This window comes from Corvus moneduloides, chromosome Z (genome assembly GCF_009650955.1).
Source record: "Corvus moneduloides isolate bCorMon1 chromosome Z, bCorMon1.pri, whole genome shotgun sequence".
NCBI lineage: Eukaryota > Metazoa > Chordata > Aves > Passeriformes > Corvidae > Corvus > Corvus moneduloides.
The window spans coordinates 12,178,227-12,191,216 of NC_045511.1; the positions used below are offsets into that span (position 1 = coordinate 12,178,227).

The following is a 12,990-nucleotide window of genomic DNA, read 5'->3' on the forward strand; positions in this document are numbered from 1 at the left end:
TATGTCTTCATATTCTTTGCTTTCCTATTTATTTTTTAAGTAAGAGTTAAATTTTGATCATGCCTCAGTACAAACAGAGTTATTTGAATTTTGTGCCAGAGTAAATAACCACAGGATCTAGCAAGAACAGCCTTGGCTTCCTGATAGTCAGAGTGGGTAGTAACAGATACTCCCCAAGTGGCTTCTCCTCAGCACAGCAGACCCTAGCACATCCAAGGCCCCCTGAAGCCCTCCTGTTGTGATGCAGTGATAGGAAGAAGTCCTGGTCACTTACCTGTGTCCTCCTCAGCTTGTGGCTCTAACACAGCTGGGGGCTGATAGGTGATCCCCCTGCATTCCTGGGCTGAGGTGTGCAAACATCAGTCACTGGAGACTCTCCAGTAGTCCACGTGGTGGACGTGTCTGCATGGTGGACATCCCTGTGCCAGGATGAAAGGTGTAGCGGCAGGATGAAGGGGCACAGGCTGTGCACTGTGGGGTTGGTTTGAGTGGCATAGGACACTTTCTCAGCGTGTTTTAGTGGAACAGAGATGACCAGCTAATACAGTGGTTGTAACGTGGGCCTTAAGTTTGAGGTCATTTATGTCTTGTCATTGTGTCCTAGTGACAGCCAAGGACTTTTGTGGCTCATCTAACCCACAGCACCTTCGTTTGGGAATGGCACCTGAACTCAGCAATGTGTGAAATGACAGGTGCCACATCACAGCATGTCACATGAAACCATCGTGGCATGGTGGCACTGTGCTCTCTCCATCTCTTTGGAGGTGTTCTTGGAAATCAGAGTCAATTCCTTGCCTCACAATTCCTTGCCTGCAGATCTGTAAAGCTTGGTGTGACAGCACCTAGGCAGGATGTGGGAGCTCCTCTGAGCACTGGGGAGGTGTGGGATTAAGGACTTTTAGCCAGACTGAAGAGTACTGCTCTGAAAAGATTGAAACACTTAGAGCTGTAGAAATGAGGAAAGGCTTCAAGTGTTCCAAAAGTGAAACCCACAGCTGCTCTCTCCAGCCCTGCTACTGCTTTGGTCAGAGCAGGGACACCAGGGAAGAGTTCCAGACAGGTCTCACTCCATCATCTGTGTCTCAGGTCTAAAACAAATAACAGGGTCATGGGTTTGCAATATTTTCTGAAGATATTGAAAGTGTTCAAATACAGCTCATTCAATCCTTGGCAAAACCAGGCTAATCCAGCTGGGCTGGATATTTAACACAGCTCCTGGACAGCTGGAGTGAGTAGAGGTACAATCATCATGGAGATACTCATGCAACAGCAGCACCAGAGGACCATGAAAGCAGGAGGTTTTTTTGCAGGGACCAAGAACTGTCCCATATGTCACCATCACAATGAGGGTGGAGAGAGGGAGACACCATCCATGTCTTCTGTCCCTGTTCCACCCTGTTCTAGCACACATCCTTATCTTCTGCTTGACTCTCCCAGCGCTGCCAGTGCTAGTGTCTCCCAATGTGGCACTGGCTGTAGCATTAATGTACAGCACTCCCCTGGATTTGCAACCACAGAAAATTTCTCTCAGCACAAAAATAAAGCTTAAAGTCCCTATGTATGAAACATTTGTTAGCTGTTAAAAGAAGTCTGTGTTTTGGTAAGAACAATCAGTTCAAATGAAAACTGCCTAAACATGATGATAAATTGGTGATTACGCTTTTGAATTCTGCTTTGCTGACACTAACACTGAAAACTGTAGAGAGGAGGAAAAATGGAAGTAAGTGAAATGGTAAAGAAAATATTAGATATTGCTCCTCCCATGTTTTCAAAAGACAGAAAAATTTAGGAAAATTCCCCCATGTCCACAAAAGTAATGACCTAGGCTGCCACTTCTGCCAATAGAAACGATTTAAGAGTCTGCAAAACAAAACATTAGGTTGGAAAGCTGCTGTTTTGTGAGACAAAGCATAGCATGTATGTGCTCTGCAGCTCCATTTCTTCCACGCTTCCCCATACATCTCAGTAACATAAAGTGCTGGAAAACATGGCCTGTGGGGACAGTGTTGAAAGAATTGGCACAGTTGTTTTCCTAGAAAGAAAGACTGAGGGAAGATTTAAAAAGAATGAGCAGGGGAAGAGGAACAATGTCATCTTTGTCCTGTGCACAATGAACAAAGAAAAATGCTGTGATGGTGAATGGATATTCAAAAGAAATCAGGGCAGTCGGTCACAGCACTGCCAGGCAGTCTCCATCACAAGCAGTTTGACAAGAGGGCACTCACAGATGAGTCAAGTCCTGTCCATAGGGACAGGGACAGAAAACCAGGACCTTGCATAGCTGCAGTGGCCACAGGTGCTGGCACCAGGCTGTTATTCATGAGTGAAATGCCCAAGTGCATAATCAGGGACACAACATCACTTGAGTCAAACCAATAAAAAAATGGAGTGGGAGACAGTAGGTGAAGGGAAACACCACCCCCCGCCCCCCCCCCAAAAACAGAAAATAAAACACTGATAAAAGATACATCTGTCTGATGGGATGTGGCTGTTACATGACTGTACTTTATCTAGGCCTTTAAAGTGAGGAGATTTGGCCCTTGAGGGGTGATTGTGTTGTGGAGGGAGCTGAGTGTGCAGAGCTGGAACAACATATTTCCCACCCAGCTTATTTTGCTGTGCAAATTGAACGAAAACTTTTTCTCAAAAGGAAAGCCTGGCTGACAAAATAGTAACTCTTAACAGGCATCTATTGCAGGGTAATACTCCATCAGGGAATGGGCAATTTGCACATGTACCTGCAGCAAAAGGGACACGGCTCTGCCAACCGGCAGGAACTTACCCTGTTCAGCGCTGGGGTCAGGCATCGCGTCTGAGTCAGCTCGAGCAACGAGTAATGTGCTAATAAACATTCCTGGAGACAGCGAGCAGCATATGGAGGCCAGGAAAATGACTAATCATTCTGCCATGTCCTGTCCACCTTTCCTTTCTCCTTCCTGACCCAGCATCAGTGGGGAGGGTGGTAGAGGGCGGGAGACAGAGCCTCCACATGTGGCCTGACAGATGTTCCTGATTTTCTGGCACCTGACTCCTGCTCAGCCCCTGGAGCGGAAACCAAAGACTCTCTCCCATCCCCAAGCCTCACCAGGGAGAGCAGAGATGTTGATGAGAGATGTTTCTCAGATTATCTTTAAAAAGAAGGCAGAAAAGATTTTTTTTTTTTTTTTTTTTTTTTTTTTGTTTTGGTTTTCCTTAAATGATTTAAACCGCTCAGCATCTTTGCTATTCATGCCTCCACCCCCCCGCCCGGCCTGCACGGCGCAGCTGTGCTGCTCCGATCAGCCTACAGGGTTGCAGCATCACGCTGCAGGGTGACGTCGCCAGCCCCGAATTCTCGCGCTGTGATAAGCAGAGTTGGAAACAAGCATTTGGAGAGCTGCCGTTTGCTGCTCTTCTTTTTCCACAACAACAACAACAAAGGTATTTCCTACCCACTCCCCTCCCTACGCTGCATTTCAAAGAGCAGCTTTTGTTTTGGCAAGGTACAGCCTTGTGCCAAAGCGCCCGGTATCCTGCAGTAAATTATCTTAAAATAGAGACCTCTCCCGCCAGATGTTTGTCTTGGAACTGGTCTCCAAACCCTGTGACAGAAATGAAAGGATGGGAAAGGCGAGGCATGTAAGACAGAGCAGAGGATGATGCTGTTTGTGGATCATGGTAGTGCCCCATCAGCAGCAGCACAAGAGGTCCTCAGGATTAGGGGTACAGCCATTCAAACCTCCCTACTCTGTGCCAGGTCAGAACAGATCATTAGCATGTGGGAAACCCCTCAAGCTCATAAAATGTGAGTTTTCCCCCTCAGGCAGCCAGCAGCTCAGACAGGACCCAAGCACAGGCTGTGTCTGGCCACTGCCACAGGGCTGCACTGAGCAGGCAGAAAAACCTTCAGCCTCCAGAGGTTTTAGTTTTCACCCTTCTCAAACCCAACACATTTTCCTTTTACATCCCAAGGCATCAAATTCCACTTACTTTCATTTTAAAGGCACATCTTGATCCTGTATACTTTATCCTGCTTTTTTCCAGCCATGGAGGTTTCTCCTTCCCCATGGGGCTCCCCAAGCCAAACCAAACTTTGCTTCTCCTGGGAGGAGAACCATGAGTGTCTCCAGCTCCTCTGCAAGCTGCCCATGTCTTCTACAGTCCTTTTCTTCTGAAGTATCATTTGAGCAGGGGGCAGAGCACAGGTGTACATTACCTGATGGGACCACCATATATTTTTCTGTTACTTTCTGTTTCTAATAAGTGCCTGCATTTGGTTTTGACCATTGCTACCTTATCTACAAGGAGCACAAGATCTTTCACCTAAGAGATCAGGGTGTCCCTTCAGCATGCAGGACAGGAGCTGAGGTGTCCTTGGCAGGTATTTCCCTGTGCCATTATCTATGCTGTAGGTGGGATGAATCTAGGGAAGATGTTGGATCTCTCAGGGAGCCAGGAGCACTCTGAGCACAGTAAGAATGCAGCAGAAACCTCCTCACCTCCATTGCTTTCACCACATCAGGTCCTTTTAGTTCACAGGCATTCAGGTGAACCTGTGCCCCTGAGGAAGTTTGTGCTTACCCTCCCAAGGGCACGTGGCAGGCTGTGGGGTGCCCTGCTGCATGGTTGGTCTCTCTTCCCCCATCCCACCCACCAAAGGCTCACTCATCCACTTTGAATAAAGAATTAAGGAATAAAAATCTCCAAATTATTAAAATCTGGACCTCTCTTTCAGTGTCTCAACAGCACTCTGTTTGCCTGCTTAAATTACACTTTGGCAATCAAGGTTGCATAAGTGCTGTTCCAGTGCCTAGAAAACATAACATTTGAAGAGGACTGTGACCTACCAAGGTCTTTCGCACTCCCTTTTCTCATTTTTCCGACATTAAAAAAAAAAAAAAAAAAAAAGTGATTTATCATACCACAGTAGCAAGCGTTTCCTCTTTTTTTCCTAATCTTTTAATCTGTTTAAGACAGGAAAGCTTCATAATGTACAATTTTAAACTGTCAAAATTTACAGAACAAAAAGAGTCAGATGTAAAACTGGTCATAACTCACAAATATCCCCATTAAAACTGTATAATACAGACATTAAGCCACAGGTCCATTTTCTATTTTTAGGAAAGTGTGCAAAGAGCTAATTGTATAATACATGTAGATGTTAAAAGCGATGCCATGTAAGCAGGTCTGCTGCTGCTATAAAAAATAGACAAGTATAAAATTACTTCTACAAAATTGGTTCATTGTTTTTGTTGCTTGTAATAAAAAAGTAGACTTGTAAGAACGTTCCTCCTCAACAAACAACAATATTTTGAAACCAGTCATTGTAACTGTTATCCTGTTACACAAGATGAAACATAATTTAGCTACATCAGAGAGTGGTAGGGAGAACTGCTTGTTCCAGGACCTACACGTGAATGCAGAAATATATGCTGCCTGATGGTGCAGTTGTTGAACAGCACAGTCACTGTATCACTGCAGGGTGGGGTGATTGAAGGTGTTTCAAGACTGCTTTCTCTGATACTACAAAAGTTAACCTAAGGACCACAACACAGTCATTGAGCTACTTGTAACGTCACACTTTGCCGTTTGCACAGATGCACAACCTTTAGCATTCACTACACACTTAAGGGGTAGAGGGCACGGTTCATACACAAAATACTTGGTTTCACTTGGTCAGGAAAGGAGAGGAAAGGAGAGGGAATGAGAGGGAAAAGTGTTCTTCTTTTTCTTTTATGTTTCCCTTTGGCTTTATCATCTTCCCAGATGGCAAACATGGTCCGGCTGTAGAGGACTCATCAGCCAGCTCTCGCTCAGCTACACACACAAGCACACGACGGGTCCTCAGCACCGGGATTCCTCTCTTGTCACTTGGTCCCACATGTGTTGATGTTCTTCCCGTTGGTGGCATCCTCCACCAGCGAGATGTGGTAGTCGGTTGAGAGCGTGAGGTGGGAGATGCAGCCCACCAGCCCCCGCAGGTACTGCCGGTTCGTGTGCAGGGCAATCTCCTTCATGCCACCTGTGGGAAGGGCAGCCGTGAGGAACCCTTTACCAACATGGGCGTCTGCTCCTGCTTGGCAGGCTGCACACCCAGCAGTGCCATTAGCCTTCCTAGTGCCCCTCAGAAGGGAATTCTAATTTACAGGTTCCTCTGTGTTGTTTTAAATAAACATTTTCAGCGCTTGAAAGTACAGAGGGGATAAGCAGGAGGTAATGAACTAGGATGTTAATTATTTGTTCCAGAAATCGTAGCATGAGTAAGAGATGAATAAGCTTGTGCCCAGATCCACTAAGCTGTGGGGTTTCCAGCTGCCTCTTGCTGTTTCTCCATGTACCTGCCAGGAGTACCATAGGGCATCCCGTGGTGCTGGTCCCTTCTCATACCAATTCCTCCATCCCACTCAGAGAGGCCTCCTCACAAAAAACAGGCTGTGGAGGACTAGAGGCTGCTGTGTAACACCTCCACCAGGAGCTGGCCAGAGCTGGAAAGCCCTGCCTTGCAGATGACCTTGTATCTGTGTCCTGAATGTGAATAATTAGCACTCACCTATGTAGAGATCTCCATTGATATTTAGCTGCCTCATTTTCCCAGGGGATTTACCAGTCCTGGCACCATAATCGTCCACGGTTACTTTGCCAGACTGTCCATCCCTGAAATGAAAAGCAAAGCACTCTCATGCATCCAGCCTACAATCAGAACGGGGGAGGAGCAGCAGCCAGGAGACCAAGGTGAGACAGAGCTTGGAAGGGTTAAAGGTAAAGGCCTGGGACTGGGAAGCCCCACAGACACAATGTTCTATGGCAATCCAGGCTTTTCAGGTTTTAGGATTTTTTTATAGATGTCAAAGACCTGTAAAGTGTGCAGGATGCATTTGCAGAGCAGAAAGTGCTGGAAAAGAATCAAATTTCACAGCTAGGGGAGAGGGGAGGATGGACACATTCTGACCTGTTGTTAAAGGTAATTTAAAAGTAAACAGCAGAAGCTTCCACAGAAGGGAAAAAAAATGGGCAAGCTAAGGTAAAACATACTTCTATGTGGGGTATGTCCAGCCCCTGCCCTGGAAGGAGGCCTGCTGAGATAAGGAGATTGCATAACCTCCCAGCAAGATCCCCTTGGAAAAGGCAGCACTTCTCAGAGAGGGTGAGAGAAAACAAGAACCATGATCCTCTGGGAGACCCTATGTAGATTCTTTGTAACCCATCGGTTTCGACCCTCTCACACCCACCCTTGTATCTCTATAAGATCTACCCTTCTCCCTCTTTGAGTTCCCTGGCCTCCCCTTCGCAGGGTGCGGACTAGTAAAGCTGCCTCATGCGGAACTGCTAAACGAGCCTCTCGTCTCTCTCCTCCTGGTTCAGCCTGGGGTTTGCCTTGCAGAACAAGAGCTGAAATCACTCTTGATGAATCACTAGAGAACTGACAGCCTGTTGAGACAGTCACCCTTCTGCGAAGGCACCCCGGCGGCCGAGGGATCGCCACAGACCTCTGGAAGGCTGTCCCTTGTGGGACACTCTCTCTGGAGCGGTCACGGCTTCCTGGGTCTGAGCCACAGACCACAACCCGGCTGCAATACTTCTAGGCAGCTTTCTTTCTCACTAGAGGCATTTTACATATGGTCAATAACAGTACTGACAGAAAAGCTACTTGATGGGTTCCTATTCCCACCGAATTTGGTAACAAGCTGTGCTAATGTCAGACTGTGATTTCCAGGGAACCAACCTCTCATGAAGAGAGGGATGTGTGCTTTCCCTGCTGAACACAGTTGCCTCCCATGAGGTAATGAGTTATAAATAAGAGTTATATATACACTGCAAGATGTCTGCACCTCCTCCAAATAGAAGAAGTAGGTTTACACTGTCTGTGCTCCAGTGCTTGTGCCAGCCCACAAAATGCTCACTAGGGAATTTCAAAATGCAGACATTAAAGAAAAATACTCTTAACCCAAATGGTATGGGTTTAATAGAATGTCTGTCAGAGCCCCAGAATAGCCCTGCACGACTTTGGCAGCCTGCCTTGAGCTGTGCCGAGCTGGCACTGTCACCTCAAATACAGCAATCTTTGTGTACATCATCCTCAAACAGCCAAGCTGCTAACAGTTCCACTCCTAGGCAACATGTGAGTATGGAGTCACAGTGATTCACACCCCACCAGCACCCAGACATGCCAACCAGCATCTTTAATGGCAGGGTGGCCCCCAAGCACCTCCCAGATGAAGCCTGTCCACTTACCGAACAGCCTTGACTCTGTGCCACCGGCCATCGCTGAAGGAGCCGTTCACCGTGATGGAAGCAATGCCACTGCCCAAATTGTAGCTACAATTTAAAAAAATGGAAGTGTTAACTGCCTTCCTTGAAAGGACTGGTTGCCCGCCAAGTTTCTCAGGCATCCTTCCTCCCTTTTGGCTCAGATTTTGGGGCAACCAGAGGAGTCCTTTGCAGTCCCAGCAGCAGTGCTCTTATTTTGCAAAGTCAGTCTCATGGACAAGCAGGCAAAACTCCCTGAGTCAGAGTGGGTACCATCACCATTCCCACGGGAGCAAGAAGAAAGCCTCTGCAGGGTCATTCTTCCCCAAATCAGGGGATTATGCAGGTCAGACCTTTGGACTAATGGGAGACAGCAGTCTCTGCTGGACTAATGGGAGACAGCAGTCTCTGCTGGACTAATGGGAGACAGCAGTAACCATGAAAACATGGTTAATAAATAAATCTTTACAAGAGCAAATAAGCATGTGACCTATAATAGATATACAAATCATCTGAATTGTAGGGAAGGTTGGGACCTGTGATGTTAGAAAAGATGAAGCCAAATAAATGCAGAGATAATTATGAAGTTACCTGTTTCAGCTGCCACTCTGATTATTTCTTTGTGTTTGCTTCTACTAAAATTACTCAGCAGATATAATGTCCCCATCATGTTTACACATCAGGCACCTTAATTTCTGGGTCCCTGAAGCTTGGGCTAATCTTAAAAAAGGAGAAGTAGATGCTACAGCACAGTGAGCTATTGGGTCCTCAGGATGAACTAGACAGAGCCAGCTGCTGCTGGACTTCAGCCCATACCAAGCAGGAGGGATTAAAGCCAGCATCACTATTGCTTCAAAAAAGACTGAACATGGTATGAACTCATCGCCAGCAAAGGCTCTCAAAACAGCACATTAAACTGTGAGCTGCCCAGAGCAAGCTGATTTTCCTAAATTTGTTTCCTGGGGGCTTAAGTGAGTCTCAGGCAAGCACCTGAATTACGCACGATGCAGATACTGGTCGAGGTCAAAACCAAGAGGATTTAGGTGTTAAGGATTGCATCAAAGTGTTAGACCTTTGATTACAAAAATGAGGTTCATATCCCCAGTGAATCCCTCTACAACAGATGTCCCCCTACAACAGTGAAATAACCTTCTACAGAAGCAGGGAGCAACAGAAAGGATTTACAGCAGCAGGTACACTGTACAGGGAATAAGATGATAGAAAATGGGAAAGAAAACGTGTGTTTTGAATTTCAAATTGGATCAGAACACAGACATCTAAACTTGACCTGCAGGAAAATACTTCTGACCAATTCACAGCTCTGATAGTCTTTTGACCTCACCTCTCAAAAGGTGAAAAACTAGCACAAGGACCAAGCTTTTGGAAAGATTATTTTTTTTCTGCATTTGTCCTTTCACCACCTTTATTGTTGCTCCCCTTCAGTGAGCAGTGATTGCTTATGAAAGTTCTATTCTGGTAACTCAATCTTTCGCCTTCTTAAATACATGTGGAAGGTACAAATTTTTCAGTAAAATTCAGCTGGTTTGTTCTAAAGCCTTTGAGTATCTTCATCTCTGGGGAAGAGCAACAACCCTAATAAAAAATGAACTGTGCCTCAGAAACAGACTGAATAGGTGTTCTCTCATGCTGGTTAGACATAACAAACCCTCTCTAGGTTTGTACTTCAAGGACACCTTGTTGTCCCAGGCCCCAAAATATGTAAACTAAAGCCTTTGAGAGGAGGGGCAAGCTTGGGGTAATTGCATCACTAACTGAAATTGTAATTGGAGAATTAACCCTGATATGCAAATGGACCAAGCTTACAAAAGTGTGAAGAATCCGTGACCCAGTGTCCATCTTGGGTGGAGCCTCTTGACTGCCTAAGGTGTACCTTTGAAGGTACACCTTCAAATAAATACCTACTTTTATTCTCTTAATCTTGTCTAGCCTCTGTTTTCAGGTAGCCACTTTGAGGCATCATTACTACCACGGATCTTGGCAAGGCAGTCTCTCCCAGAGACATTTAAAAAATGCACCACTTTTGTAGAGTCAGTTCCTTGTTTATAAAACAATGAGGAAACTAAGAGTTTTTGCCAAGTTAGCCACTGATAAATCACATTTTAAAAGAAGCTTACAAGAAACTAATTTAAGTAGAAATGTGCAACTTATCTATACATCCATGGTAGCAAAGAACAGCCAGTTAAGTAAAGTAAAAAAAATTGGCTTAAGTAATAAACTCTCTGCTACATAATGAATAGTGTCTCACAACAATCTGCAATAGTGATGGCATCTGTAGTTTGCTGTTTCAGTGTTGGTCTTACACAACCTAAAGGAGCACCATGAGGAAAGACAAGACTTTCAAAACACAGGAGTCCCAAAAAAGCACCATGCAAAAACTTGCACAGGGTCTGCCTGAGTGTCTGCAAGGGAGAAGGAGATTCTGGAGCAAGAGCCCAACATTTCCCAATACTCCCCAATTCCACCATTTCCACAGCAGTATTACTGCTTAATTAAGTGATTCTGTGGATGGTGGCAGAAACAAGGTGTGGTGACAGCTGTGTGTGTGCGTCACAGAGCTGGCAATTTAAGGGTTTGAGATGGTGGAAGCCCTGCTCTCATGTGCACTCTCTGGCAAAGAGAGAGCTCACAGTCGGCACTGGCACCATCAGAGCTTGTCCTCAACCCCTGCTCCCTCCACCAGCCCTACCCTGCTCTGCCCAACGGAGATGGCTTTAAGAGGCTTGTGGGGGGATTACCAAGAGTATTCAACCCCTCGTAAGAAACCATTTAGAAAATCACAATAAAGCCCAGATGTTTGGAAACTTGGGAAGGAGCGATGCAAATCTTCCAGCACCTTACCTCTTCAACTTACATCCTTTCCCAGACAGCAAATGGGACCCATCACTGAACAAACCTTTGAGGATGTGTCTCACACTGTACCAAGGGACAAGTGCACTGGATGTGTTGTAGCAACTCCTCTGAGCCCTGTGTGCTATACAAATAAGGGAGAGAAAGTTTACCTGAATATTAACGCTCCCTCCTGAAGGCCTAGAGAGATGAAATCACTGTTAGGTCGCATGGGACTGTTTCCCCTCCACATCAAAAGACCGTCCTTCATTGTGGTCTTAAACCTCATGAACACGTTTGTTCTTGTTCCTGACACCCTGTTTAATGTAGAAGGAAATAATCATAAAATACTAAATTGCAACTGTTTTCTTTTAAAAAAACACAGAAGATAATGCAGTATTTCTTCTATGTTGGTCAGGTGGGTTACTGTCCTGTAGCTCATCTACACGCTGATGTGCGAAGGATTCTGGTTCACATCCCCATTCCCATCATTTCAGAGCACAGCAATTGAACTCGTCTCTCCAGAATCCCAAACACAATAGCTGCTAGGTTATTCCAGACAAATAAGAGAAAATCCTTTTTGTCCTCAAAACTAGTGTGAAATCCAGCCCAAAAAGCATATTTTGAGAATGTCCAGTAGATGTGGTGCCCTCAGAAACCAGTGGAAGGAGCATAAGAAGGGCAAATCAGAAAGCCCCAGTAGGTGAAAGGCACTAAATGGCAGTGAGGACACTGGTGAACCCTTCTCTACTCAGTGGCTGAAATAAAGGTAGATGGAGGAATTTGTTGAAACAAGCCTCAATTTGCCGGAATGTGGGGATGTTCTATGGTACAGAGCAGCCAAAAAAGTAACTTTGAGAATCTACACGTTAGGCTAAAGCAGGAGTTAGAAAGGAGTTAACGTCTTTAATCTCCTTAGAGACACAGGATCTGTATGTCTGTTCTTTGCCCTCAGGGAAGAACCAGTCTCTCTACATGCCAGATGTACGTGTGCTATTTCTTGACAGGCTGCAAGATGCTCAAATATAACAAACTAAGCCACCAGTATATCCACTTAAAATGTATTTTCCCTTAAGTTTAGACATACTGCAGAAATACAGCTAGAAATACTATAAATACAGCTTAAAACATAATATAAACAAAATATAGTACACCCTCCCACATAAGGCTGCTAACATTATTACATTTAAGAAACAGACTACTTAGGTTCACAGGAGATACTTTACCTTTTCAGGATATCTGGATTATCATATGTGAGGTAACTGCGACCAATAAATTGTGGGATTTCAATTGCTTCTGTAATGGCTGAGAAGTAAATACAAAAAATTAAGAAGCATGTCAGATAGCTGACATGGAAATGGAAAGAAAAAGAGACAAGGCTGTTTTATTGATTTACTCCTGCAGTGGCAGGTAACTGCCAGTGGCACAGACTGAGCTGAACCCATACTGCTTCGCAAAAAGCCACTGCCAGTTTTTACCAAAATGTAGGGGCAGTAGTTAAGGGAGTTTAAATTGCTGACAGTCCCTCTGTTTACAGCATTCCTGTCACAAGCCTAATGTATTGCTCCAACATAAATGGTAGTGCAGAAGAATATGAAGTATTGGGAAAACATTGCAAATTTTATCTTTACCCCCGTTACCACATTCCTCAATTCTCCATGTGGTTCAACGCTCCCCCCTGCCAAAGTTTATGCATTAACCACCCGTGTTTATAGACTAAGAAAGTCCTCCCCAGCTCCTAACAGAGCACCATATGCAGAGCACATTAGGAACCTCTCACCCTGCAAAGGGAGGCTGAGGCAGCACACACAACCTGTTTCCTCTTTCAGTGTATGTGACTTTGCACAGAGTGGCTGCTGCCTGCTCAGAGCTCACCCCTGGGGTACAGTGTGGGGGGCAGATTATCTCCAGGGAGGA

General features: G+C 45.3%; 1 protein-coding gene across 4 annotated transcripts in view; it reads right to left on the reverse strand.

Annotated features, from left to right (window-relative positions):
• Positions 1 to 4,915: 4,915 nt before the first annotated feature.
• EGFLAM (EGF like, fibronectin type III and laminin G domains) overlaps positions 4,916 to 12,990 on the reverse strand; it is a 79,204-nt gene continuing 71,129 nt past the window's right edge. For all 4 annotated transcript variants that reach the window (XM_032097247.1, XM_032097248.1, XM_032097245.1 and 1 more), the window contains 5 exons: positions 12,300 to 12,378; positions 11,247 to 11,390; positions 8,212 to 8,295; positions 6,530 to 6,633; positions 4,916 to 6,001 (listed from right to left, as the gene is read on the reverse strand). In XM_032097247.1, the coding sequence (XP_031953138.1) occupies positions 5,847 to 6,001; positions 6,530 to 6,633; positions 8,212 to 8,295; positions 11,247 to 11,390; positions 12,300 to 12,378 (566 nt within the window). In that variant the 3' untranslated portion in view covers positions 4,916 to 5,846. The remainder of the gene's footprint in view (positions 6,002 to 6,529; positions 6,634 to 8,211; positions 8,296 to 11,246; positions 11,391 to 12,299; positions 12,379 to 12,990) is intronic.